General features: G+C 51.2%; 1 protein-coding gene across 5 annotated transcripts; it reads right to left on the bottom strand.

The window, feature by feature from the left end:
• Positions 1-2,866: 2,866 nt before the first annotated feature.
• LOC133351957 (probable 2-ketogluconate reductase) lies at positions 2,867-26,924 on the bottom strand. Of its 5 annotated transcripts, none has more exons than XM_061567591.1 (7): positions 25,296-25,406; positions 24,472-24,638; positions 22,467-22,878; positions 10,839-11,010; positions 6,657-6,835; positions 6,433-6,529; positions 2,867-5,037 (listed from the first exon to the last, which is right to left on the bottom strand). In XM_061567591.1, the coding sequence occupies exons 3-7, from the start codon at positions 22,834-22,836 to the stop codon at positions 4,875-4,877; spliced, it is 981 nt and encodes a 326-aa protein (XP_061423575.1). In that variant the 5' UTR covers positions 22,837-22,878; positions 24,472-24,638; positions 25,296-25,406; the 3' UTR covers positions 2,867-4,874. The 5 variants fall into 5 exon arrangements, with proteins under 5 accessions (XP_061423575.1, XP_061423577.1, XP_061423576.1 ...); XM_061567593.1 differs by having other exon boundaries at positions 24,472-24,559; positions 25,296-25,392; XM_061567592.1 differs by lacking the exons at positions 24,472-24,638; positions 25,296-25,406 and adding an exon at positions 26,888-26,924.
• Positions 26,925-27,786: the final 862 nt, after the last annotated feature.

Raw genomic sequence — 27,786 nt, forward strand, 5'->3', positions numbered from 1 at the left:
AGGCAGCTCTGGAGAGCCCCTCTCTAGAGGGGCCTTGGTCGACTCTGCCACGCTGACCAGACGTCTTGGAAGAGGTGGGAATACCCACACTTCAGCCCACCACACGCTCGAACTGCCGGTCGATAAACCGTGGTGTGCACACGCGGCCGGGTGGGCGGCGGCGCTGGGATTCAAGAAGCTTGCGCCGTTGTTTCAACTGCCGCGCTTGGGACATCAAATCGAGCCAGCAGCCTCTGGGTTGCAGCTCACCACGGCCAGCGAGCGTCCCGAGGCTAGGGAATTCATTCTCATTTGGAGCTCGTGAGTGTCCACTGAGATAGGAACACCCGGCAACTGGTATGCAAATGTAGTGAGTCCAACTGAGTCGCAGACGTTCTTTAGAGGCAACACATTTATTTGTAACATCAACACGTAACACAAAGGAGTAACTGCTCCTTCACCAGATACAGCCTAGGGTGGTGACCACCCAGCTAACTACCCTATATGGAGGAGTTACAGCTACGAAGGTTTTGACCCTCTCTCGGGTCCCGACCACGTGTTGATGATGCCTGTAGAGCTTCCAGCTTGTAGGACGTAGAGCTTCAGCTTGTAGAATGCAGTGACCCCGGTCCCTCTCAGGGACCCACCTTATATCCCCCTGGGTCGGGGCTGCTTCGCCCTTGACTCCGCCCGCCTTCTCGAGCCTTCCAGCTCTCTCCCGATCCCTCTCGAGAGCTCTCCCTGGACACGTGATCGCCCCCTAGCCCCCCCCCCCCCCTGGGTGTGTCTCTGTGGACACTCCGGATCACGTGTCTACGGGGTCAACCAGAGTGCCATGGCCCGAGGCAACCCTGCCCCTGGGCTGACACGGTCCTACCTTGTGAGAGCCCGCATTACACGCTATGCGTGGTGCCTGCGCTATCGCAGCGCACACCAAGCCCCGCTAGGGCTGGTACTACACCCGCCTACGGGGTGTACGCGATGACAATGCATTGCGTGCCATCACCCTCTCGGACCGGCACCATACAGTGACATCCCCGATGTCACTACACAAATACTAACAACTGCAGACACGGGTGGGTCGTCCACATTAAGTGTGGCGAAAATGGCATTTGTTCGGCACCACGAGAGTTCATTTCAGATCCCCCATTGGGTCATCCCCCCCTACCCTATAGTAGAAAAAAAAATCCGGAGCTCAGCCCCCAAATTGCTCAGCCTGAAGTTAAGCCCTGGGGTAACACTTCAAAATAGAATTAAGCCCGTTTCACAAATCAATGAGACAAAAAATAGTAACTCACATCAGCAAAAAATAACACGTACGCTTTCGCCACCAATGTTATCCATAACAGAGGTTTTTTTACGGATAACATCATCAGGCGACAACCACAAATCTGGCTGTCACCTGATGCTCGTAATTACTGGTGAAACGTCGTTGGTTTACTCTCCAACACACTGGTGTGCTGTACAGTACTAGTAACGAATGGCACGTGTTGTTTACTTGACAAGCCTTACTAATCGGCTGTCTGGTGGTGGCGGGTTTAATGACACATTTATATTTACGCAATCTAACTAAAAAAAACCCTCCATTATGCACATCAGCAAAGCCGTTTAATAAAGCACGAGGCATAAGAGATCGTAGGTGGAGTCGCGGTGCAGACTCGTGGTAAAACAACCCCCTGTGAGTGGCGTGACGCGGGCAGGGTCAGGCCCCCCACTCCACAGCGCACTGAACACACAGCTGTGAATTATGCATTGCGGTATTAATCATTCATCTTGATACTTTGGTCACGACCGACAGTCTTTTGTTACCCAGTGCGATAGTGACCCCGTGCCCTCTGCTGCAGTGTCTTGCTCTGCTGGCCTTGATCTTTACCGAGAACACAGAGGGTGGTTATCAATCTATTATAAAAGTCCGGCGTTCCGTTTGTCCGTCAATTCAATTATTAGAGCCTTTCAGAAGGCCTGAATCAAAAATTAATAGAAAGTGGACCCCCCCCGCCACACCAGATGTGGTTGTAAGAAGTTTATCCAACAGGTTCACACTAATTGTGGACCCCCCAACAAATGTTTTCACTCCCCCCCCCCTAAGGTACCTCAATTGGATGTATATTTTAAAGGTAACATTTTTATTGCAGGTGTAATGAGAGCCATGTATGGCTCACGTGGCGATCGGCTTGCCGGTCCCGCTTTGTAGCCAATGAGGGGAGAGCCCGGGAGCATGGTCTCGGCGTGATCACAGCATGTTAGCTAAGGTGATTGGCTTGGCCGATCTTGGCCTCAGCTAATGGGAAGCCGGATCAGAGGCGTGCTCCCGGGAGTTGACGGGGAGTGATCTGGAGCCTTCGATGCCGACTACTGAGGATTGGCTTAGGGGTACCACGTGACCCAGGGGTTAAGAGGGGGAGAGACGGAGGAGTCGGGAGCAGACCTGGAAACGAAGAGAGCAGGAGCCACGCGCGTACGGGGCTCTGGATGCCACGTGAGTGGTGCAACTTCGCTGGCTGTCTGCCCGCTTCCCGTTGCCTGCCAGCAACGGGGAGTGTGTGTAACTGTGGAAGTGGGAAATAAAGGACTGATTCCAGAAGCCGTCTCGAGAAGTTTATTACACAGGTTTGGATACATCTGGTGTCCAAGGATGTTGTGGTCTATCCTGGCTTCATTACAATTTTCTTTTGAGGTAAGGCAAAATAAAAACTAAATATTTCTTAATTGAAATAAGTATTTAGCTTATTGGATTGAATACTCCGTGGACATCTGGCGTTTGGGAGACTAACTAATCCCACAACCCGAATGATCTAATTATTGTTTCATTCATTATCCATAAATACATCATTTCCATTTATTGAGCATTTATTTAGAGTTTTGATGGTTGCGGTCATGGATGGAGGGTAACATTCAAAAATATCTAATTTAACTTTGAGGCACAACCCAGTAGCATCTGCACACAATGGGGGGGGGGGGGGGAGGACAGTGGGGGCGATGGGCGAGGTGCGGAGCGCCGAGAAGCCCTCCGTAGGAGCTAGAAAAAGGTGGCCGCCGAAATTCTAGTACATTAAATTGTCAAGGTTCGGTAGTACACGTGGTATTCTTGCTTCACCGCTTCATCTCTCTCTGTCGCCACGTGGAAAAAGTTTCGGTGAAGATTTAACCCGAGGAGACAGAATCGTCCGCCTCCCCCTTGTGTGTACTGAGTTACCTGGGCCACCATGACTACGATCCCAACAACCTGGGTGTGATTCCAAACCATGGATAACAAGGGGCAAGTGGTAAATGAAGATATCCTGGGTCTCACATAGGTCGACTCGACCATTATATGGGTACGTGCTGCACCGCGGTGTGCGAACATGAGTGCCGTGGAGATAATGGTGGCCACGCGTAGATCTAGCCACATGACCCTATCATGGACTGCCAGTTTCAATCGACGCTCGCCAACGGCACATTGTTGCTGCAGTCTGCCAAGCTAAACAGGGGTCTCTGGGTTTGTTGGTGTTGCGATTGAATTGTGGTGTGAGCTGAGGTTTGTTTCTGTGGCGGCTGAGGTTGCTGGGAGGTTTTGGATTGTGAGGTTGAAAAGTCGGATTAGCCGGACATAGAAACCCGTTTCTATTTTGGCTGTGGCTGTTTTCATAGAGGGTGGAGCGGTGGCGCACTCGTTAGCGAACTACGAACTCGGCCGCCTGGTTTACATTCCCGGCCACGGATAACGTTAACGCCGGGTGGCAACCCCAAACGGTCTTGGTCCCGCACTATTCACCAACCGGCTGTGACCCAGCGTGGTAAAGTATGGCCAAACAATCCCCGTGATGGACACGGTTTGGGTGAGGCCTTCATCCAGCAGTGATATACCACGGTGCTGCGTCTTAACTTTGAAGTTTCAAAGTTAAAACGTATGCTCATTGTTTTTATTCAGATGTCACATCGGCATGTTTATACCTTTGGTAAACAATACCGTGATCCAGTAGGGCAGTGTTCAACATTTTCTCTCCCTTTCGTCTGCGTCAATCAGATTGTGTTGTTAATTTGCAGTCAAGTGCCAACAGCGTTTGCAATTTACCCGATGTTTTATTGTGCACACAGTTCCGCTTTATCAAATAACTTTTTGAATTAAAGATTATGAGTTTATGTTTTTGTAACACGCCGTCCCATTTAAATAATTCTACTCTTTTACATATCAGTTGTAAACAATTAATGGTGAGTTGAATCAAAGGCAATCGTTATTAAGTGTAACAGTTCTGAACAATTGGGTAGCATTAGACAAATAAAACATCATGAAATAATTGACCGCGCAGAGCAAATTATTAAAAGTCAGTGCCAGCAAAAGTGGAGTCGATCTCTGTGCAGAGCAACGTTCAGCCGGCGATTACAATAAACACTTTGTGCAATGTGCATGTGCCAAATCATCAGCAACACCCGCTGCCTCTTATGAAATATACTTAACTAGAGCTTCATTTCTCACTGAATATCGTCTGGATCGCTGGTAGACCAGGAGGTGGCACAAGACGAGTAGCCAAAGCCCCGCAGTGAGATATATACTCTATGTGGTGTGCCGATTGTAGAAGTGTTTTCTGGGTTCGTCGACCGGAACAGACCCGACTGAAGTTAATCCCTGGACTTAACAACACTTTTCAAATTTAACATAATTCGGAAATGTTTCGTGTGGTGGGGTAAAGTGTGGGTAACTCCCACCTCCTGCATGACGTCTGACCAGCGTGGAAGAGTAGGCCAGAAATACGCCCTTTTGAGCTCCCTTTAGTAGAGGCCCTTTCGCTAATGGTGGCGTGAGCCAGCAATTGCCGGGGCTGCACCTTTACCTCCTGATACGAAATCCCCCATTGCGGCGCGCGCCACCACGCACGCGGCCGCCGGCTTCCGCTGACGATGAAGAGGCGCGCGTCTCAGGCGCGACGAGGGGAGAGCTCGCAGGGGATGGCCCGGTCCTGCACGCCCGCCAGTGCGTTCTCAACCACCGCCTCGACGATGGCGCGTCTCGCCCCCTCCGTGTCGACGCCCAGGTGGGGGGTGACGATGACGTTGGGGAGCTGCAGCAGGGGATGGTCCCTTGGGAGGGGACGTCAGCAACAGAGGACCTCGCTGGTGCCGTTTGGCACGAGAGCACCTCGCAGGGGGTCCGTGCTCATAACTCGTCGCTCAACGCGGGGCAGCAAAGTAAATCGGTGCATAAAGAAAATAGTGTCTGATGGGAATGGCCTTATTGCATCTGAATCTAAAGTCGGTGCCGTGCTGTCGATGCACTTGCAATCGCGTTTGATACATATCCCTGTCTGACCATACTTCACCACATTGATAAGTACAGGTTGGTGAAGGGGTCGGGGTTGGGAGGGGCCAGTCATCTCAGTCGACCCGTGGCACCTGCTGGGTCCGCCCCATGACCTCCTGCCAGCGGGCGTTCGACACTTCACGTGGCCTCAAGGTGCACATAGCCTGGCACAAGCATCGTGGTGACATCACCGCCACTTAGTGGCGAATGGCGGTTGTTGTTGTTGTGAGGGGCAGGATTGGTTCAGATATATTGCCGTATTGTTTGCTATTGTTAACTTGCTGACCCACCCATACCAGACATCTGTAAAAGAGACGCTTCATAGCTCATTGGATTCCTCCTGCAGTCTAAATAAAGATTCTGATTCTGAGATATATTTGACTTAAAACTTTCGTGATTGCAGGAATTCATATTCTATGGTTCTTTCGGTAAAGTCGCGTAGATAGAAAAATAATAATAAAATGAAAATAAAGTGAATAAAAATGTATATATATAAAAACAAAACATTTATGCACTTCATTTAATTGTATTATTATTTTATTGTTATTCTTTTTCTATCTACGTGACTTTACCGAAAGAACCATATAATCTAAGATATCTGTCACCAATGATATTATATGTGGCCTTGAGTCGAACTCGGCTCGTTGGGTTCACAGCTCAGTATGTTAACCACCAGCGCTTCACTCCCCATCACGCTTTGGCGTTACAGTATTTTGTGAGTCAGTAGCACAGTGCTATGATGGTAATATGCCATCGACATGGATATAACTAAGAGTTTGTAATACTTACGATGGCGATCATGCCTAATCTATATTTTGTTATGTCTGTTTCGTGTAATGGCTCTAACGTAGTGTTATTAGTGAAGATTCACCAGCCTCAGAGAAGCTGAGAGTCGACTCAAAAGGCAAGGTGGGAACGTGTTGTATTCAGAGAGGAAAACCACATGGTGAAGAACATGGAAGCATCGGGGCAGAGACTGAGGCAGGACCTAGAGAGAGGTGGTTCCAGGTGGTGAACCAGGACGTGCAAGGACTGTGGAGTGGACGTGGAGATGATGGACTGGCATTGGCGTGAGTGGACAAAGTGGTGTGGAGAGACCACATAAGAAATTCAAGGAAGAAGAGTAGTGAAGAGGTAGGTGTTGGGTAACTGCTGTGAAATTTGTGCAGTGTTACCTGGGTAGTGGCTCGGGGTCAGTGACATCCAAAGCTGCTGCTCTGATCCACTTGTTCTGCAGGGCCTCCACCAGAGCCTCTTGGTCTATCACTTTGCCTGACCATCAGCATTACGTTGAGATATCATGTGGGGATTCATAAAAAGCACAACAGCATGAACGGGCGAGGATCATGAAATTACACACATCATGAAGAATGTGCGATCATATGACAGCTTTAAATACCTCTGGCGACATTGATGATGGTAGCATTGGTCTTCATTAACTTGAGTTCTCTCCTCCCGATCATTTTGATGGACTCTGCGTTCAGGGTGACTGTGACCATGAGGAAGTCACACTTCTCCAGGAGCTCCTCAAGCTTCTGGCAGTAGACGGCGCCCAGGCCTGTCTCCTCGTCCAATGATCTGAAAAATATCAACGATCCACGCATACAATGACGCCCTGCCCCTTTCAACATTAGCATACCTGTCAAGCCCTTATCAGTGCCTTACCTTATTACAGACCAATTCAGGCCTTATTGGTCACCCCGTACCCTTATAAATCTCAACGTTCATCCTACAAAGTCCCATCACAAGGGAGAAACAAAACATACTCCCCGGTTCTTTCGGTAAAGTCACGTAGGTAGAAAAAAACCACGACGTTTCGGTCGCAACACAAGTGTCCGTCTTCAGGTGAGAAAAAATCATATCTGCTGTTGTGGCTTTATATAGGCACGGGAGGGGGGAGGGAAGGGGGGGGAAGGAGTTTGGCTGTAGGAGTTAGAAATGCAATGTCCTGGTGTCTATAAGTGGAGTTGTGTCTGCGGCAGCAGTTACATTGGTGAAACGAAGCGATGTGTCTCAGACCGGGTTCGCGAACACAAAGCAGATTTCAAACACGGCAGAACCAACTCCTCGGCGGTGGCGGATCATTGTTTCAATGCTGTGGGCACACGTGACATTGTTTTGTCCGAGACCAAGGTGCTCTGCAAATCCTCGGGCCACCATCAGAGATTTGTTCATGAAGCCATCCAGATATACAAATGTAGTGACATAAGAAGGGAGGGGCTGCTGGGGGCTCTGGGTCCCTGGGCAGGCCAGGCGCTTAATCCCCAGGGCGCCAGGCGCTGGGTTCCCAGGGGGACCAGACGCTTAAGCCTCTGGGCGCCAGGTGTTGGGTTCCCAGGGGTCCAGACGCTTAAGCCTCTGGGCGCCGCCAACGGGGGGGGGGGGGGGGGCTGTGTGTGCTCTGTGGAATGTCTGGTGGCGCACACGGCCCCACCCCTCGTTGGACCAGGCATAAAAGGAGAGCTCCCTGGACGATCGGGGCCCAGTTGTAACTCAAGACCCAAGACCCACGACCAGCCATCTGAAGACCCTGTGATGCTGTGAGAGCCAGTGGTGAGACTCTGGAACTCCCGACTCTACGACCTTGTGAGGGCGAGTTCCAGAGCGTAGCCAGAGTAGAGTATCTAGGCTGTGTAGCTAGGCTGTGTACCTAGGTTGTAACAGAGTATCAGGACTGTTGGAGTACTGGGCCCTCGGGTTTTTCCTGCCACGTTTAAAAATATGGCTGCTATAGATTTCCATGTGATAAGCGACTTCATTGAGCTATCATTTGTGGCCAGGTCGCTTCTGAAAATGAGATGTATACCTCAGTAGTACCTACCAGTTAAAATAAAAAGACTAGTTTTTTTTTATGCAGGCTGGGACAATTTCGTAACGTTACTCGAGACTGCCGTGTACTGAGGCAGACCAAACGTGTTAATTGGTTACGTGTGTCCAGTAGACAACAAGATTTACCTGCTGGAATGCTACCCCGAGACCTGGCGCCTGCGCCCTAATCCACAGTAGACTTCCATCCAAGCATCAAGACCGTGACGCTCCTGCAGGTGTTCAACGGGACTGTGATGCAAATGCAGGTTGATCCAGAAAAAATATTTTTGTTTCAGGCATTAATTTATATTTTACATATATTCATTAAAAAAATTAAGTTAGGTAAATTACCCCGATTAGACTACCATAAGCCTTCCCCTAAAAAAATCATCATAGCTGCGTGTAAAATATTTTTTATTATGTTCCGGTAATAATTATTTTTTATTGCTGGTATTTAGAGAGAGAAGGGAATGCGTATTGTCACCAGGGGTGTGGGGCTGGATGGTCCGCAGAAATGTGTAAAAGAGATTTATAGCTCATAGGATTCCTCCAGTATAAATATTCTGATTCTGTTTGCATTACCTGAGTGGTGCGGAATGCCAAACAAGTTTGAGAGCTACACCGCTCTCGCAGAAAGGCGTCTGAACCACAAATCCCACCCAAAACCCCTGGGCGTCACCCTGAATAGAACTCTCACCGATCGGCCCACATCTCACCAGCACTCGGCCACAAAGTAACAACTAGGAGGCGAACCTCATCCACAAACTCGCTGGAACGTCATCGGGGGTGTGGGGGGGGCACAGTCAGAACAGTGGCCCTGTCCACTCTGCTGCAGACCACCTGCTCCGCCTCACGGCCCAGCAACCGCCACACAGAGATCCTAGAAGTGCAGCTGAACACCGCCATGAGGATGGAGTCAAGGACGTTGAAGTCCACCCCAACGGAGTAATTCCTGGTGCTGTGCCACGTCATCCCGCCGGCCATGTCACTGCGGCGCCAGCGTGCCACAAGGTGTTTTGTTTGTGAATTCCCTTTGGCACTCAATTCAGCTCTCCACGCTTTATAATCGACCCATTGTCCAGGTGGTCATAGTCGTGGAACACCGCAAACGAGGTAGGGAAGAACACCGCACAAGGTTCACAGCAGAGGGGGAAGCGATGATCCACGGTGGTCAGAACAACTCCAACCCGCGAACGCGCTCACGATCACGCCGGACATCCTGGGAAACGGCAGCCAATAACCACGACAGCTAGCACCCACCCATCATCATCAGCTTCTTATTTTTCTTATTTCGTATGGCTGCTGATATCGGTGCAGAGCAACAACTACAATTCCCCAATCAGGTGGTAGCACGTGTTTTAGTTATCGGCCAGTTGGTTTTCCAGTAGGTCGCTAACAAATGCTGCTGGATAATATTGGTCTGGAAAGCCAATAGCCCAATTACTTAAATATATCATTCATACATTGAGACACAGAACAAAAGTCTGTATAATGGTTGGGTAGTTTCGTGGTTGGAATCTGTTTCCAAATGAGTCTGACTTGGATTCTTCATCTTTCGTATGGCTGATGTAGATGCAGAGCAACTACAATTTCATTTTCAGGTGGTCAAGTCTAGATAACCGCGTCAGGAGCAGATCTCTTTCGTATTTGTGAATCGAGCATTGCGTCATTATTCGTTGCATGGTCTGTTCTGGATGACCACAGTCGCACACCGGAGAGTTTCTAATTCATGCATCAGGTATCTGCATCTGCCAAGTTTTATGCAGATGCGGTTTAGGGTGGACCATGAGCTTCGTGGAAGATCAATACCAGGGATCTTCTGCGTTTGTTCTTTCACAATGTGTTTGTGTCATTATCCACCCATTATCCAGGTGGACAGAATCGTGGGACACCACATGCAACATAGAGAACCGACACCTCATCAATGACCCATCAGCAGAGGTCCCTGCCTTCGACCTGCCTCGAAGTCAGCGGACGGCAATCGACCGACTTCACACAACAGGACACGGGGGGAGGGGGGTTAATGAAGCGGTGGCCACTTTGCTTCACGAGTGCAGGACGAGGGTTGTAACTCCCAAGAGCGACTGTGGCCGCGAGTCCCGGACCGTGGAAGCCATCGCATCGAGCTGCCCAGCACTGACATCTGTTGCGAGAGGCGCTTCCTGTTTCTCCACTCAGCATCTCAGGAAGCCACTGAGCGGATCGCCGAACTAGACTTGGCATTGTCAGATTTTGTCAGAAGAAGAAAACAAGATTACCAAGTTGACTGCCTGGTGGACCTGATAATATTGGGGATGGAGGGTGGTGGGGAGGTGGGGGCATAGGGAATTGTGCACCCCTCACGCCAACATTGAATAACTAAGAGTGTCTGACTAAATATTTGCCTACTTTAGTCGCAACTCAATGAAATCCACAGACCAAACCTGGACAGTAAATCCCACAGGCCATCTCCGACTAAGACTACTAATAATCACCAGCAAAACGTCACGGCGGTACTCGAATCGTAAATGTTGTGGGTTTACTCTCCAACACGCCGGTGTGCTGAACTAGTAACGAATTTGCACGTTCTCTTTACACGACAAACCTTACGAAATGGCTGTGTCGGGTGGTGGCAGGTTTAACGACACATTTATATTTACGCGATCTAACCCAAAAAAAACTACTTTTATGGATAACATTGGTCGTGAACGCCTACGACTACTACGTATTAAACTATGATCATGATTGAAACGATGCTGGATAAATGAACTCCGGTTAACCGCTTAGGCCGTACCTCCTTGTGCGGTTGTGGTACAGGATGTCCATGCGGAAACCGCGGGCCCTCTCCGCCACCAAACGGCCAACGCGGCCCATGCCCAAGATGCCCAGGGTAGCACCATCGACGTCCACTCCAACAAAGCTCCGGTCCTTTGCCGTAAACCTTTGTGACTTTGTAAGGGAGACACCTGGCGAGAAATCAACGGAATTACGCATTTAGCAACAAGATTCATTTTCAGACAATTCGCCTTCCTTCCTATGTCCTGTCCATCCACATACAAAAACTAAATAAAGTATTCTTTTACACATCCCATCAGCCACAGGGCCCTTCTGAAAGTGCATAATTTTAGCAACACAAGCAAAACTCGAGATCGGTTTCCACATTTAGTGTCTCATCAGCAGTTAGGTTTGCTGGCGAACTACCAGACGTTTATAGGCAGGGATCCTCCGTGTTAGGTATGGGTCCTACTTCAACACAACGCTATACAGTAACACACAACACAAACTCATTCTTTGCGTCATTGTGGAGAAAGAGTAACACGATAAATAATATTATTAACACGATTTTTGTACTGTAGTGTTATTTTATAATTGCTTATGCTTAAAAAGTATAGAAAATGGCTGTTATTCCCCACAAACTGTAATTTAAAAGTAATTAAGACATCTGCAATGAACACACATGGACACTGAAGCATGTGAGCAATACGCAAGGAATACAGAAGCCACGCACGTGGCCGTATTCTGGAACGTTCTCCAACGCGCGTTCGTCCTCAAAAATGATTTGGTAATCGTCACGTCACGGTTCAAGGTGACGTCACCGCGATGCACGATGTATGACATCACGATATAACGTCATTGGGGGGAAGGGAGGTAGTTGCGTGCTTTTAGCATTGGTTTTGTGAATAATTTTTGGCCTGGTTTTGTGAATCGTTTTAGTACTGGCATGTGAATATTTTAGCACTGCTTTTGTAAGTTAACAGAAGCTTACACTAAAGCTTCGTTCTTATTCAAGCATGCTCATGATCGTCGTCGTTACCTTCTGTTTAGACAAACACACGGACCGGCTGGATGCATTAATGCTTGCAGATGTAGGGGTGTCAGGGGAAGGATTCCCACCAATAGATGGGTTAGTGGGAGGGGTGATCGAAGAGATATAAGGAGAGAACGGGCGGGAAGAAGGGGCCTTTGGCGGGAACGAGATTGGGACGGCTGGGGGACAGGTGTGGATGGAAGGAAAGGAATAAAGGACGAGACCCCTGCAATCTGGTGTCGGCTCCTACTTTACATCTGGTGGCAGCGGTGGGATCTCATGGCTACAAAGAAAAATCCCCGCGGGAAAGAGCCAAGGGAGGAGGAAGCAGGGGCCGGGGATCCTTCCCATCCCGGGCAACAAGGGGGCCTGCTATCAGAAGCAGCAGCAGGGGGCCCGGATCGCCTGGAGGACCCCATGGAGGACCGCATGGCCCGCGTGGAGAGGGCACTCCAGGAGCTCCTACAGAGGCTCCCTATGGGGGACCCGCCAGCACCGGGACCCCCACCCCCACGCGTACTACGGGAGGAGAGGCCACGGGACCCGGAGGCCGACCAGCCGGCCGGGCAACCAACCTCGTCACGCCAGCCGCCGCCGGTCCCGCCAAAACCCCCAGGGCTAACCACCCAACACGGAGAGCAGGTGGCCGGACGGCCGCGTCGGCTGGGGCCCGTCGACAAGTTCGTGGCTGAGGAAGAAGACTGGGAGGAGTTTGTCCGCCGATTCGAGGCTGCCTTCCACGCTCTCGAGTGGACAGACGAAGAGGCACTACGAGCGCTGCCATCCAGTTCTGGGCAAGGAAGCACTCGCCTCTTACACCTCCCTTCCCTCGCACAGCAAGACCACGCTACAGGCGGCCTACGAGGCTTTGGGGGAGATCTATTGCCCGGCGGAAGGAGCCTTTAAACGGTTCCAGGATCGCCAGCGAGGGGCTAAAGAATCCCCTTTATCCTACAGGGGTGCACTGCTCGTGTTGGCGAGGAGAGCTTTCCCTCGCCTGGCTGAAGAAGCGCTCGAGGATCTCGTGGTCGAGCACCTCATCGCCTACGCTTGCCGCGCCGGCGTTGTAATGCCCGTGGTGACGCCGGGGGAACGCACCTCGCTGTGGGCTGCCCGGACCATCCAAGCCCACGAGCAGGTCATGGGCCGGGCGCCACCCGTGGGCCCGGTAGCTGGCGCGGCGGGGGGGAACAGCCGAGCCGTTGCCGCGGCGCTACTGGGTCCAGCGACACCAACCGCCGAACCTGCACCGTCGCCACAGGCTGCCTGTGGAGCAGCTGGGGACGGACCCCCGACGTCTGAGACGGAGCCATCGCTACGGGAGGTGTACGCGGCGATCCGGGGACTGGCGGAGCAGAGGGACCAGGGGCGCGACCAACCGCCGCGTCGCTGGCAGCCGCCTCTACAACATCGCGCCGAGCCCCCCCGACGGAACGCCCCGTGGGTCTGCCACCGTTGTGGTCGAGAGGGGCATGTGGCGAGGGGGTGCCGCACAGAGCCGGAGGCCGCCAACGTCACCTGGAACCCGCCGGGGCCGAACGCCGACAGGATCCAGGCGAGTGACGCCGTCCCGCCCGGCCTCTCGGTCGGGCCGAGCAATTATAATTCCGACGCCGCGAACTTACCGGGAGTCTCCTCGGGGTGGGCGCCGTCGGTGTCGTTCCCCGGTCCCCATTGTCCGGGTCGGGGGAAGGGGATCGCGCCGGGGATAGCGCCGGGGCCTGGGATTGCGTCGCGACCAGGGGTGGCGTCGCGACCCGGAGTGGCGTCGCGAACGGACGTGACGTTGCATCCGGGAGTGACGTCGCGGCCAGGAGTGGTGTCGCGGATCGCGCCGGGAATTGCGCCGGGGCCGTGGACCACGTCGGGGATCGCGCCGAGGCCGGAGACCGCGTCGGGAGTCGCGCCGGGGCCGGAGACCGCGTCGGGAGTCGCGCCGAGGCCGGGAGGGACGTCGCGGGCGGAGGTGACGTCGCGGGCGGAGGTGACGTCGCGGGCGGAGGTGACGTCGCGGGCGGACGTGACGTCGCGGGCGGACGTGACGTCGCGGGCGGAGGTGACGTCGCGGGCGGAGGTGACGTCGCGGGCGGGCGTGGTTTCGCCGGCGGGCGTGACGTCGCGGGCGGGCGTGACGTCGCGGGCGGGCGTGACGTCGCCGGCGGGCGTGACGTCACCAGTTGCCTGCGACGCCGGCGAGTTGCCAGGGGCAACGGCCCGGGGGCGGAGGCAGCCCACAAGATTGACAGTGCGCCCTGGAGCAGTTCCACGGGCCGCCTCACCACCGCTTTGCGGCAGAGCGAGACGGAACCAGGGGGACCACGCCCCCGTGACAAAGGGAAGGGAGGGGAGAAGGGAGGGGCTCACGGGAAGGCCCACCCCCCAGTCCCCACTGCCCCCTACAATGGGGGGGGCCCCCCACACCACAAGGGGGGCCCACCCTACATCACCAAGGGGGGGCAAATTGCACCACATAGAGAGCACAGCCCTCAACCCAGGGGTAAGCCCACACTATGTAACAAGGGCGCGCTCACCCTGCTGCGACGCACTCCAAAGGGAGGAACCCCATCTTCAGTCCATTCACATCCATCCCCCATCATTTCACCATGCACCACAGGATAACGAGACGCCGCCTGGTCAGTGGCCGGACTCAGCCACACAATGGAGGAAGCTGGCAAGGCGGGTGGTAGCGGCCACGTCGGGAACCTCGGTCCTGGTCGGTGAAATCGCGGGAGTGTCGGCACGTATCTTGGTGGATACGGGGGCATCAGCCACGATCATCTCGAGCACCATGCACGAGATGCTGCCGGATAAAATCCGACCTTTAGTCCCTGTCAAGACAACGTTCATTGCAGCAAATGGAGGCAGCATGGGCTTCCTGGGCCAGGTTGAAGCCCCGATACAGATTGGGCAGCTCTCGGTAGCAGGACCCATCCTTGTCTCCGCAACGTTGCCCGTACCCTGCCTGTTGGGGACGGACTTTCTGAGGCGGATGCCAATGAAAATCGATCTGGCCAATGGGCGGGTGGAAGTCCAGGGAACGCATCTCCATTTCCTAAAGGCGGAGGGGGCCAGCCGGGGTGTACCCTACGTGCAGGCTCTGGTCAGTAAGTCTGTCTCCATTCCCCCGGCAGCCCAGATGCTGATTCCGCTGCAATATCGGTCTCCCCTCGTGACAGCCCGACCAGACTCACCCATCCTGGTGTCTCCGGCGTCAGCTGCCATGGATCGCCATGCGCTGGTGGGAGCCGAAACTATTGTACAGAGGAACCAGCATCTGTTCATTCAGGTGCTGAACACCTCCGATAGAACAGCGACGGTGCAGGAGGGAACAGTTCTGGCCCACGTTAGTCCCTTGTCACTAGGAGCCCCAGGGACAAAGCCCGAGCTTGTAGGCAGCATCAGCCAGTCCGAGGACAGAGGGGCCGAATCATGGATGGACCAGCTGGCGGGGCCTGAGCCGGGATTGCCGCCCGACCAGATACAGCAGCTGCACTCGTTATTGCATGAGTTCTCGGACGTGTTCAGCCGGGGACCGTTCGACCTAGGGCGCACAAATCTGTCGCAGCACCACATTAACACGGGAGATGCCGCACCCCTGCGCCAAAACACATATAGAATGAGCCCAATGGAAAAAGGGCACATTCAACAAGCGGTGCAGGAGATGCTGCGGGCCGACATAATTTCTCCATCCTCGAGTCCCTGGGGGGCACCGGTGGTCCTAGTCAAGAAGTCAGACGGGTCACTGAGATTCTGTGTGGACTTCCGACGCCTCAATGCCGTCACGCTAGCCGACGCATATCCCCTACCACGTATTGACGACTCGTTGGATGCACTGGCGGGAGCAAAATTTTTCAGTACGCTGGATTTATTGTCCGGGTTCTGGCAGGTCCCACTAGACGCGGACTCCCGGCCTAAAACAGCGTTCCGGACACCACAGGGCCTGTTCGAGTTCAACTGCCTGCCTATGGGCCTCCAGACTGCGCCGGCGACGTTCCAACGCATAATGGAGTTGGCCTTAGCAGGCCTCCAATGGGAAACGTGCCTCATCTACCTGGATGACGTCATTGTCTTCAGCCGATCATTCGAGGAACACATTGACCGATTACGTCAGGTATTCCTGCGGTTCCGGAACGCGAACTTGAAGCTCAAGCCGTCGAAGTGCCACCTTATGCAGTCGTCGGTACGCTACTTGGGCCACGTCGTCAGTGAGTCTGGAGTGGCTACAGACCCGGAAAAGACGGCCTGTGTGAGGGCCTGGGCTGTTCCCACAACGGTTCCAGAGGTACGCCGGTTTGTGGGTTTCGTTTCTTATTACCGCCGGTTCGTACCCAACTTCGCAACCATTGCCAAGCCCTTGCACGTGTTGACGGCGAAGAACCAGAGGTTTTATTGGGGCCCTCTGGAGGAAGAGGCATTCCAGCAGCTGCGCTCACGTCTGACAGATGCACCACCATTGGCCTTTCCGGATTTTGGCCTCCCCTTTATCCTGGACACGGACGCCAGCGATGTGGGCATCGGCAGTGTTTTGTCGCAAGTCCAGCAGGGTCGCGAGGTGGTTATCGCCTATGGTAGTCGCGTGCTTTCATCAGCGGAGCAGCGCTACTGCGTCACACGTAGGGAACTCCTGGCAGTCGTTCACTTCGTGCAGCAATTTCGACCCTACCTGTATGGTCGCAAATTTACGGTCCGCACTGACCACGCGGCCTTGCAGTATTCGCTCCGCATCGACCAGCCTTCGGGCCAGCTGGCCAGATGGATAGAGCGCCTGCAGGAGTACAGGTACCAAGTAGTGCATCGCAAAGGGACCAGACATGCCAACGCAGACGCATTGTCCCGACTGGCGCCCCAGGGCCCTTGTGCATGCACCACAGGCGGGGCACGCTGCAAGGAGGCGAGGCCGGAGGGGACAGTCATCGCTCCCGTACGCACGGCGGAGGACGCACAGGGTGAGGTCCAGCTGACCGACCACGACCTGGGGCTGACCTTGGACGATTGGCGACGGCTACAGCTGGAGGAAGCCCCACTGCGAACGCTACGCGCCTCAGCAGAGGCAGGGGGGGAGGAGTACATCGTATGGGAGGACCTCCTCATGCGATGAGACCCGACAGGGCGCCGACGATGCCTGGTAGTTCCGGAGTCGCTGCGTCAACAATTGGTTATGGACGTACACGGCCGCCAGCTGATGCACCTGGCGGGGCGGAAGACACTGTACACATTACAGAGTCGGTACTTTTGGCCAGGTATGACCGCTGACGTGCATCGATGGGTCGCTACCTGCGTCGAATGTGCGCGGCGAAAGCCGCCACCCCGGGTAAGCCGGGCGCCCCTACAGCCCATCACGGTGACCAGGGTCAACGAATTGGTTGCGTTGGACATCCTGGGACCACTGCCGGTCACGCCACAGGGAAATAAATACCTGTTGGTCGGAGTCGAGTACTGCACGAGGTGGCCGATGGCGTGGGCCCTCCCGGACCAAACGGCACAGACCATCGCCGATGCCTTCATGGGAGGCTATGTCCTTGATAAGGGGGCACCGGAGCGGTTGCTCACGGATCAGGGCAGGAATTTCTCCTCACAGCTATTGAAGGACGTCTGCTCTATCCTGGGCACTAAAAAGGTCCGAACATCTCCGTATCATCCCCAGACCGATGGGATGGTAGAGCGGCTTAACCGCACCATAGCGGCCATGCTGTCCCAAGTGGTGGACGAAAACCATTCCGACTGGGACCTCCACATTCCATCTGTCTTAGCGGCGTACAGGGTGGCCCCACACGCGGCGACGGGGTTCTCGCCGTTTTTCCTGATGTACGGACGGGATCCCGTTCCGCCTATTGAGGTGCAGTTGACGGACATTCCCGCAAGAGCCGACGCATGGCCGAAGGCACTAAAGACCTCCCTCATTTATTTGAGAGAGGCCCGCCAAGCAGCCGAGGCCGCATCGGCCACGAGCCAAGAGAGTAATGTACGGATACGGGAGAGGACAGTGACAGCCAAGCCCTTCAAAGTCGGGGACCAGGCATGGCTACACTGTCCTCAGGTGCCGGTTGGCCTCTCACCAAAGCTGCACCGACCCTGGAAAGGGCCGGTCGAGGTCATTAAAGCACTCCGACCGCAGTGCGTCCAGGTCCAACTGGGTAAGCGACGATGGTTTGTACACCCCACCCGCCTTAAGCCATACATCTCTCCACCGTCATCTTCACCAACATCACCACCAACATCACTGCCAACATCATCATCATCCCTACCCAGGCCAAGGTCGCCGACCACCACGCGCAGACCGGCAGGGGGTTCGGTGCCCTGTGTTCCCTTGTCACCTACAGCACCCCATGTGAGGCCTGACGGAGCGGCGGCACGAGCGGGGGCCGGAGAGACAGCGGCGCCGGGCAAGGCGACACCGGCACCACCGAACCAGGGACCGCGACGAGAGGGCCTTCGAAGGAGGGGGCCGCCACGGTCATCTGCTGCCTGTGGATGTCCGGGCTGTTACGGGATGCTGGCTGGAGACCTGGGCAGGCCGCGCAATTGATTTCGTTGTGTTATGTTGCATTGTATGGTTGTGGGGGGGGGGTAAGGGCTGTCGTCACTGTCAGTGGGGGGAGGCATGGGGAGATTTAAATGGTCCATGGGGGAGGCAGAACCGAGGACGGTTATTTTTTCTCCGGGGGGGGGGGGTGATGTAGGGGTGTCAGGGGAAGGATTCCCACCAATAGATGGGTTAGTGGGAGGGGTGATCGAAGAGATATAAGGAGAGAACGGGCGGGAAGAAGGGGCCTTTGGCGGGAACGAGATTGGGACGGCTGGGGGACAGGTGTGGATGGAAGGAAAGGAATAAAGGACGAGACCCCTGCAATCTGGTGTCGGCTCCTACTTTACACAACCATACGTTGGAAAGTTTTTTGTTAAGTCATAGGCCCTAACCTTGTTGTGAAATATTATTGGTTCTTTCAATAAAAATAAAATAATATAAATATAGATATTTATTTTATTATTTCCCTTCTACGTGACTTTACTGAAAGAACCAAGAATATGAATCCCTGCAGTCGCGAAAGCTTTAAATCAAAACTTGTGAAAGTTACGGTAGCGAGGACGTGTAGGATACATCGAGAGCACAACATTCATGAGTACAGCAATACACAGATAGCGACTGTCAGAATATCCGTGGTCGTGTAATCCTCGCTGTGAATTATTACCACTCTTCGCTCGTGACTACCACCGCGAGCACTGTCCCTGTGAACGGCGAACTCCACCAGAGTGACTGCTTCGTCTCATCCACATTGTTCACCACACTGCAGGCCACAACTACACAAAGACAAAGATTCTCCGTATAGCCTGAACAGACTGTTGGGGCAAGTGCTGTTAGCGAGCAGCTATTATAAAGGCCAGCACGGCACACGAGGGGGTGGGTGGCCAACACCACGCCCGGCCGCCTTTGTCTCCCCAGTGGCGATATACACCGCACCAGGTACTCATTTGAGGGTGAGTCGATCTAGAGGAGGCCCAGGACCGGTTCAGATAATCGTCACTGGTGTTGGCCGTGAGTGGGAATCGAACCCGGGTCGCCAGGTTACTAGTGCAGTGCGCTAACCGCTACATCACCGTCACAACTACACACACACTCAGTCACCCACTCACCACACTGCAGGTCACAACTACACACTCACCCACTCAAATCACCCACAGACCCACTCACCACACTGCAGGTCACAACTACACACCCACTCAATCACCCACAGACCCACTCACCACACTGCAGGTCACAACTAGACACTCACCCACTCAATCACCCACAGACCCACTCACCACACTGCAGGTCACAACTACACACTCACCCACTCAATCACCCACAGACCCACTCACCACACTGCAGGTCACAACTACACACCCACTCAATCACCCACTGACCCACTCACCACACCACAGGTCACAACTACAAACTCACCCGCTCAATCACCCACTGACCCACTCACCACACTGCAGGTCACAACTAGACACTCACCCACTTAATCACCCACTGACCCACTCACCACACTGCAGGTCACAACTACACACTCACCCACTCAATCACCCACTGACCCACTCACCACACTGCAGGTCACAACTAGACACTCACCCACTTAATCACCCACTGACCCACTCCCCACACTGCAGGTCACAACTAGACACTCACCCACTTAATCACCCACTGACCCACTCACCACACTGCAGGTCACAACTAGACACTCACCCACTTAATCACCCACTGACCCACTCACCACACTGCAGGTCACAACTACACACTCACCCACTCAATCACCCACTGACCCACTCACCACACCACAGGTCACAACTACAAACTCACCTGTTCAATCACCCACAGACCCACTCACCACACTGCAGGTCACAACTACACACTCACCCACTCACTCACCACACTGCTGCAAGTCACAACTACACATTCACCACTCAATCACCCACTGACCAACTCACCACACTCCTGCAAGCCACAACACTTCTCTTTCTGCATCTTCCCTCGAATGGCTCAAGTTTGGAACTCCGTCCCATCATCAATTATTCCCCTAGCTCCTGTCCAAACCGTGCTCATTGCAAGGAACGTGTTTACACTCCTACCTATCGTCACTTTGAGGTTTTGGGCTTCTTTCGAGACTTTTCTCTTGCATCAAAACAATTATTTACTACTATAATGAGTCAAGAATGTTTATGTGTCCCACGCGTGACGTCACTACACATCGGCCAGTCCCCCTCATTAATACTCATGAACAAGTAACGTCCTCCAAATGGACTACCCCCTCATTAATAATCATGAGCAGGTAACGTCATTCCACATCGTACAGCCCCCCACATTAATAATCATGAAAATGTGACGTCACTCCACTTGGGGGGGGGGGGGCAAGGCGCCTCCACCCCCTCCTCAGCGTTAACTTACAACCCTCACTACAAAGGCAGAACCCTCACGTCACACGATCTCCGTAACGCTATTGAGACATATAAGTAAAAAAGACGTCATGATGAACAAGGGATTCTAATTCTAGATTTGAAGCTTTCGTGACTGCAAGGATTCATATTCTTAGGTTTTTTCGGTAAAGTCACGTAGGAAAAAAAATAAAATTAATAAAAGTAAAATAAAATAAAAATCACGACGTTTCGGAGGCAACACAAGCTTCCGTCTTCAGGTGGAACCGTCACAGCCACGACAGCTGTATCAAGTAAATGAGAGATTACAAGAGCTACCACTCCGTATATATAATGGTTGAAGAGGGGAAGGGCCAAGTACGGCACACTTTTTATTAATATGGTAAGGTGAGGCTTAAGACTAAGAATAGACTGCATAACAAAAGGCTGAGCCTTTGTTATGGAGAGGTACGGTTTGTGACTATGCCTAGCCTACATAACAAAAGTGTGAATAAAGAAACTAAACCTGGTAAAACAAGCCTGGCTGTCTATCAATAACCTGTAATAGTTGTCTGTAAAATAAGATGGTCCAAATAAGTGTAGTTAAATCTTTTTTGAATGGTTAATCACATCTTTCCAATGATTGCTCAGTTTGTAACCATCATCACGGTTGAAATTATGTCTGTGTTTGTATATTTGTATGGCTTCGTGTACAAACCTTTGATGGTAGCCAGGAGGTTTGCAGAGCACCTTGGTCTCGGAAAAGACAATTTCATGAGAGCCCACAGAGTTGTAGCAATGATCGGCAACGGCCGAAGAATCAGTTCTGCCGTGTTTCAGATCTGACTTGTGCTCACGGACACGATCAGAAACATGACGTTTCGTTTCTCCAATGTAGCAATCACCACAACTGCAACTCAATTTGTAGACTCCAGGATACTGTAAGTCAGGAACGACATCCTTCACAGATGGAATCAGATCACGGATTTTATGCACTGTACTGAATCGGACTTGGATCTTATGTTTGTTTAGAATTTTGGAGATCTTTTTGTGACTACGCCTAGCCTACGTAACAAAAGTGTGAAAAAAGAAACTAAACCTGGTAAAACAAGCCTGGCTGTCTATCAATAACATGTAATAGTTGTCTGTCAAATAAGATGGTCCAAATAAGTATAGTTAAATTATTTTTGCATGGTTAATCACATCTTTCCAATGATTGCTCAGTTTGTAACCATCATCACGGTTGAAATTATGTCTGTGTTTGTATATTTGTATGGCTTCGTGTACAAACCTTTGATGGTAGCCAGGAGGTTTGCAGAGCACCTTGGTCTCGGAAAAGACAATTTCATGCCTCACGTGATGCAGCTAATCTGGCTGTGACGGTCCCACCTGATGACGGAGACTTGTGCTGCCTCCGAAACGTCGTGATCTTTATTTTATTTTATTAATTTTGATGTTTTACCTACGTGACTTTACCGAAAAAACCTAAGAATATGAATCCTTGCAATCACGAAAGCTTCAAATCCAGAATCGTGAAATATACTGCTTTGAAATTGGGTCCATCTTTTTGAAACACCCTGTCTGTGTCACCGCAGCCTTACAAATTACACACAAATTGATGCAATGAATATCATGTCGTGGTAAGCTTTTCGCTTGCAAGTTTGAGATTTACTGAAATACTCCCGTCCTTGGACGGGCAAAAGGCTAGTGAAAACAATAATATACCATCCACCAGATTCCTGGCAGAGGCGAGCAGGAGCGCCATGGCCATGTCGGCGGTAGGGGCGCTGACGACGTCGGGAGTGTAGGACACGGAGACTCCGTGGCTCCACAGGAGAGGCAGATCCAGATGATCCACCCCGACCCCGGCGCTCGCCACCGTCTTGAGCTTCGGCAGACTCTCCAGGAGGTCCTTGGTGACCCGCGGTTCCCAGTAGAAAATGCCGATGGCCTCGATCTTTTGGGCCAAGTCGCTGTTTCCCATCACATCTTTTAAAGTCACCAAGTTGAAGTGTCTCTCGATTAACTTTATGGCACTGTCACTGTAGAGTGTGGTGAGACATTCTGGTCCCAGCATGTATGGCAGTCCTTGCATGACGATGAAATCAGTACCAAATTTCGCGAAATTGACGGGGTGCTGTTCAAGGGAAAAAAACGTGATATTATTATGATAGAATGACAAAGAAACGAAAAAATTCGTTAGTTTTAACATCACGTTTAAACAAAAAATTAAGCATTGAAGGTGTCTCAGTTAAATTTTATATGCAGGCTTTCAGGACCAAGATCATCATTGGTTATAATTAGTTGATTTTGGGTCGGATAGTGTAGGTAGGTCGCTCGCGATATCTGAGGGTTTTTTTTTATAAACACCTCACGACACTGATTGTCATCTCCAGTGCAACTTCGTACAAAAATTGTCAACATCTTGGTTGCCTTTCGATCTTCCTCTGGTTTACTGAAAACAACTCAAACGGTTGTCACATTTACTCATGTCGTGACAACTTTGTTTGATTGGCTCTGTCGGGTGGTGGAGGGTTATCGTATAAAATATATGGCGAGTTATTTCTCTTTCCTGGTATGCTGGAGGTCGAGGGTTCGATCCAGACCCTTAACATGCCTGTTGTGTATTTAAAGATTGTCTTGTCGATGCCGAATACAAAATACTTGAAATAAACACCGAAAATAAACACACTTCAAAGTGTACAGTGAGGGAAAAAAGTATTTTATCCCCTGCTGATTTTGTACGTTTGCCCACTGACAAAGAAATGATCAGTCTATAATTTTAATGGTAGGTTTATTTGTACAAAATCAGCAGGGGATCAAATACTTTTTCCCCTCACTGTAATTGTAGCAGAAGGCCACTACAACTATTGTGTAAAATGCTATATACGTATTGTAGAGGGTGCTCCAGATGTCTTGCGACCCCCCACTCCATTGATCCGTAACATATTTATCCTTTGCATATTTAGTACAAAATCAGCAGGGGATCAAATACTTTTTTCCCTCACTGTAGTTCCTCAAGGACAAGTGAGAGTAAGTTTGTGTGGATAGCCCCATGGATGTTAATGTCCGCGTGTGGTGGGATAAAGTGTGGGTGGGTAAAGTGTGTATGGGTAAAGTATGGTGGGGTAAAGTGTGTGTGGGTAAAGTATGGTGGGGTAAAGTGTGTGTGGGTAAAGTATGGTGGGGTAAAGTGTGGGTGGGTAAAGTGTGGCTGGGTAGTGTGTGGGTGGGTAAAGTGTGGTGGGGTAAAGTGTGGGTGAGTAAAGCGTGGGTAAAGTATGGTGGGGTAAAGTGTGGGTGTGTAAAGGGTGGTGGGGTAAAGTGTGGGTGGGTAAAGTGTGGCTGGGTAAAGTGTGGGTGTATAAAAGGTGGTGGGGTAAAGTGTGGGTGGGTAAAGTGTGGATTTGTGAAGCGTGGGTGGGTAAATTGTTGTGGGGTAAAGTGTGGTGGGGTAAATGGTGGGTGGGTAAAGTATGGTGGGGTAAAGTGTGGTGGGGTAAATTGTGGGTGGGGTAAAGTGTGGCTGGGTAAAGTGTGGTGGGGTAAAGTATGGGTGGGCAAAGCGTGCGCACCCCGAACTCATTCAAGAGGTCGATTGAACAATTTATACAATTTTTTTTATTTCACCAGGTAAGTGGGCTTATCATCGTGTGCACATTTATAGCAGCCAAATACTCTGAACGCGTGATGATGTTGATTCTAGATGTGGAGGTAAAAACCGGCGGACCTGCAGAAAAATCCACGCGATGACGAGGAGTGAGACACGCAAATTCCAAATACAGAGCAGACGTCCAGGTCGAAATCGAACCCACGACCTGCGCCAGCATGGAGAAGTAGACCAGAAGAGGCTCTAGAGGGGCTCTCTAGAGCTCCCTCTAGTGGAGACTCTTCCGCCTGTCGCGGCCAGAGCAATAAATTGCAGGGTTGCGCCTTAACCTTTGACCTCAACTAGGTTTCTTATACTCGCACAATTCACATTGAATAGAATTAGCCAAATATCCCAGTGATGGACCTTCCTGCAAATGAGTCTTGAGATTCAATTGGCTTTTACGAAAAACATTATTAACATTACATATTTAGAATCTTTATTAAGCATAGGTATAATTCCACTTACCCTTCAGAGGTTTCAAAGCTTACTGCAACGCACACAATTTCAGGATGTCGCTCGATTCACGAAATGTCCAAAGGTTTAAAGCAAACTAGTGTGCAACGTAATCACGTTTTCTCTACAGCTACTGAGTTAAATATAACGGTAATTGTCCAATCATTAATCACACTGAGTGCAAGTCGTGTCTACAGAATGAACCCAATCGCGGACAAGCGGAGAGAAAGCCGACTCAGACGTCTGGTTTGCCTGCTCATTCCCATCGGTGCGATAACACGCGTGTACGGGATCGTCTATTCGTTTTCCACACACATTTAAATATGATTCACATCAGAATGTTGATTGTTGTGAAATAATTCACAACTGGCCAGCTTCACATTGCAGCAGTTGGTTTGAGACGTGTGTGTGTGATGCGGTTGCGAGTATCGAACGAAAGTCGAACTTACCGACCAACTCTGCAACGGTCTAGGGCAGTAGTTCTTAACTTTTACGACTACCGTTAATGTTAACCAGTCCCATCCGGAGTTCGCTATCCACCCGGCCCTCTTGCTGCTGCTGCCGTTTCAAAAGAAGAGGCTGAGTGGCTCCAATGTTGCTGACGCAGGAATGAGATTTGTCCGCGGATTCGTGTAATCAACAACAGGGGCTAACGTCTGTCTAAACATTAACATCAAATAACACATCTTCAATACCATCGCTTCAAGGCCATCGCCTCCTCAAAACAACCTTAAGGGATCCCCTAAAAACCACGTGCTGTCTTAGCACAACACAAGACAATCATAAGCGTCGTTATGGAGAGTCTGAGTGACATTGAAACGGATTGACAATCCGTGTACTCAGGCGTTTGTCTCGTAACTATCAAAATCACCCTTTTTGCTTTCTTGGTAATTCCCAATGCGTCTCCCCATTTACGTTCGTCGCAACGGCGCTTAATCGTTGCCTTGTGCTGTGTATTGCTGTAGAGAGCTGTTGTGTCAAACTAGGACCCATATATAACAATATAATACTCGCCTTGCCTACAGGCATCTGGCTGGTCACCGGCATTGGTTGAAGCGAGCCTGACTGCCGATGAGACACTGACTGTCGAACCGGTACAGAGTGTTGCTTATGTTGAACCAATGCTGCTGAAATTATGTACTCATAGAACAGTCTATGAGTACATAATGGAATGTGTAAAACAATCCTTTATAATTTTTATGTAGAGGGACAGATATTTGAAGGAGGTGTTACTCTGTTTAATATGTAGGCTTTCGCGACCAATATTATTCATAATCAACTTTTTTGGTTTAGATCGCGTTATTTATAAACGTGTCGTAACCCTCCACCACCCGACACGGCCAATCAGTAAAAAAAGTGTCACGTTGACAAAATACAAATAGTTCACTGCTTTAGCCCACCCGTGTGTTGAAGTGTAAAACCACAACATTTACAATTTTTGAGTACGACGTGTCGCTGGTAATTGCATCCAGCATCATCGGGCAATTCGCCAGAATGGTGAGGCTCTGCTCTGTCCCCGGTCTTCTACTCTTTTCATATTTCGTACATGTCTTTGTTTTATGTAATGAGATGAAAAATGTAACAAATATACTCGTGAATAGTGTAGAGCGGTGGCGCATTGGTTAGCGCACTTGCGTTGTGAGTTTGGCAACCCGAGATTTATTCCCGGCTCCAGTCGACAACAAAATAAAGTATAAAGATGACGAGAGACAAAGTGATATGGACAGGCCTCGACTTATGAACGGGAACACGTTAGTCAGCCGGGTGTTCGTAAGTCGATGACTGCTTGTACACAGACTGAGAGAAAGAGAGAGACAGAGAACATCAATTACAGAGAAACAGAGCGAGACGGTTGGGGATGGAAATTGCAGTATCCAGGGCTGCGTGCATAGTAAGTGCGAGAATAGACATGGATACACACAGAGAGAGTTACGTAAGAAACTTGCCCATTTTTTCAACTGCCGCGCCGGGAGGTCAATCGGGGGACCTCTGGATTGCAAATCCGGCGCTAACCATCACCGCTGCTGGCACGGGAGCTCACCTTTCCTACCGCAGCTGTTGTTCTGTTGCTGCAACTCTCTCACCCATCCCGACTGGACAGCTGTGAATAAAAAGTGTTTCATAGCTCATGGCATTCCTCCAGGATAAATAAATATTCTGATTCTGTATACTGTACGTTGGTCCATTTCATTAATTTCATTAAATTTATTGCTTGAGTAAAAACTCGCCCCCACTAAAGAGGGCATCGCAATAGTTTACAGTATAAAGTAAACGAAGGTAGTCCTACCTATAAAATCAAGACACATCTTACATATATCATATAAAAGGGAAATTTGTGAATGTGTGTGTCTGTTAAAAATGTTTAGCGTACTTCCAGACATGCAACACACTTGAAAATGTGAGTACTTTCCAGACTGCACACCATGCAAACATTATAAAAATAGACTTTTGTATTTTTGTTGGGGGGGGGGGGGGGGCGCAATAATGCATATATTTTGCACGGCAAGTGAGCTGTGACGTCACATCTGTCATGTGACCCGTGTGCGGAAGCGTAACGGAGTGTGCCTGCTGATCGCGTGTAAAGTGAAATACAAATGTTTTGCAGGTCTGAGGCGTTCTTCGCGCAGCATTGCTTTATTATTTCAGTCGTTTACTACCGTACGCACCCTGGAAGTTGTGTGTGTCTGCAGCAAGCACGTGTATGTGTACCTAAGGACACGCGCGCGTGTGTGTGTGTGGGGGGGAGCAGTAGTGCAGTGCTTAGCGCACTGCACTACGAACCCGGCGACCCGAGTTCAATTCCCGCTCACGGCCACCACCGGTGACGATTATTTGAACTGGTCCTGGGCCTCCCCTAGGTCGACTCATCCTCAAACGAGTAATTGGTGTGGTGTGTGAACATCGCCACTGGGGAGACAAAGGCGGCCGGGCGTCGTGAAT

The sequence above is a fragment of the Lethenteron reissneri genome, chromosome 39 (assembly GCF_015708825.2).
Source record: "Lethenteron reissneri isolate LAM-NWPU_2019-01 chromosome 39, ASM1570882v1, whole genome shotgun sequence".
NCBI classification, from domain to species: Eukaryota; Metazoa; Chordata; class Hyperoartia; order Petromyzontiformes; family Petromyzontidae; genus Lethenteron; species Lethenteron reissneri.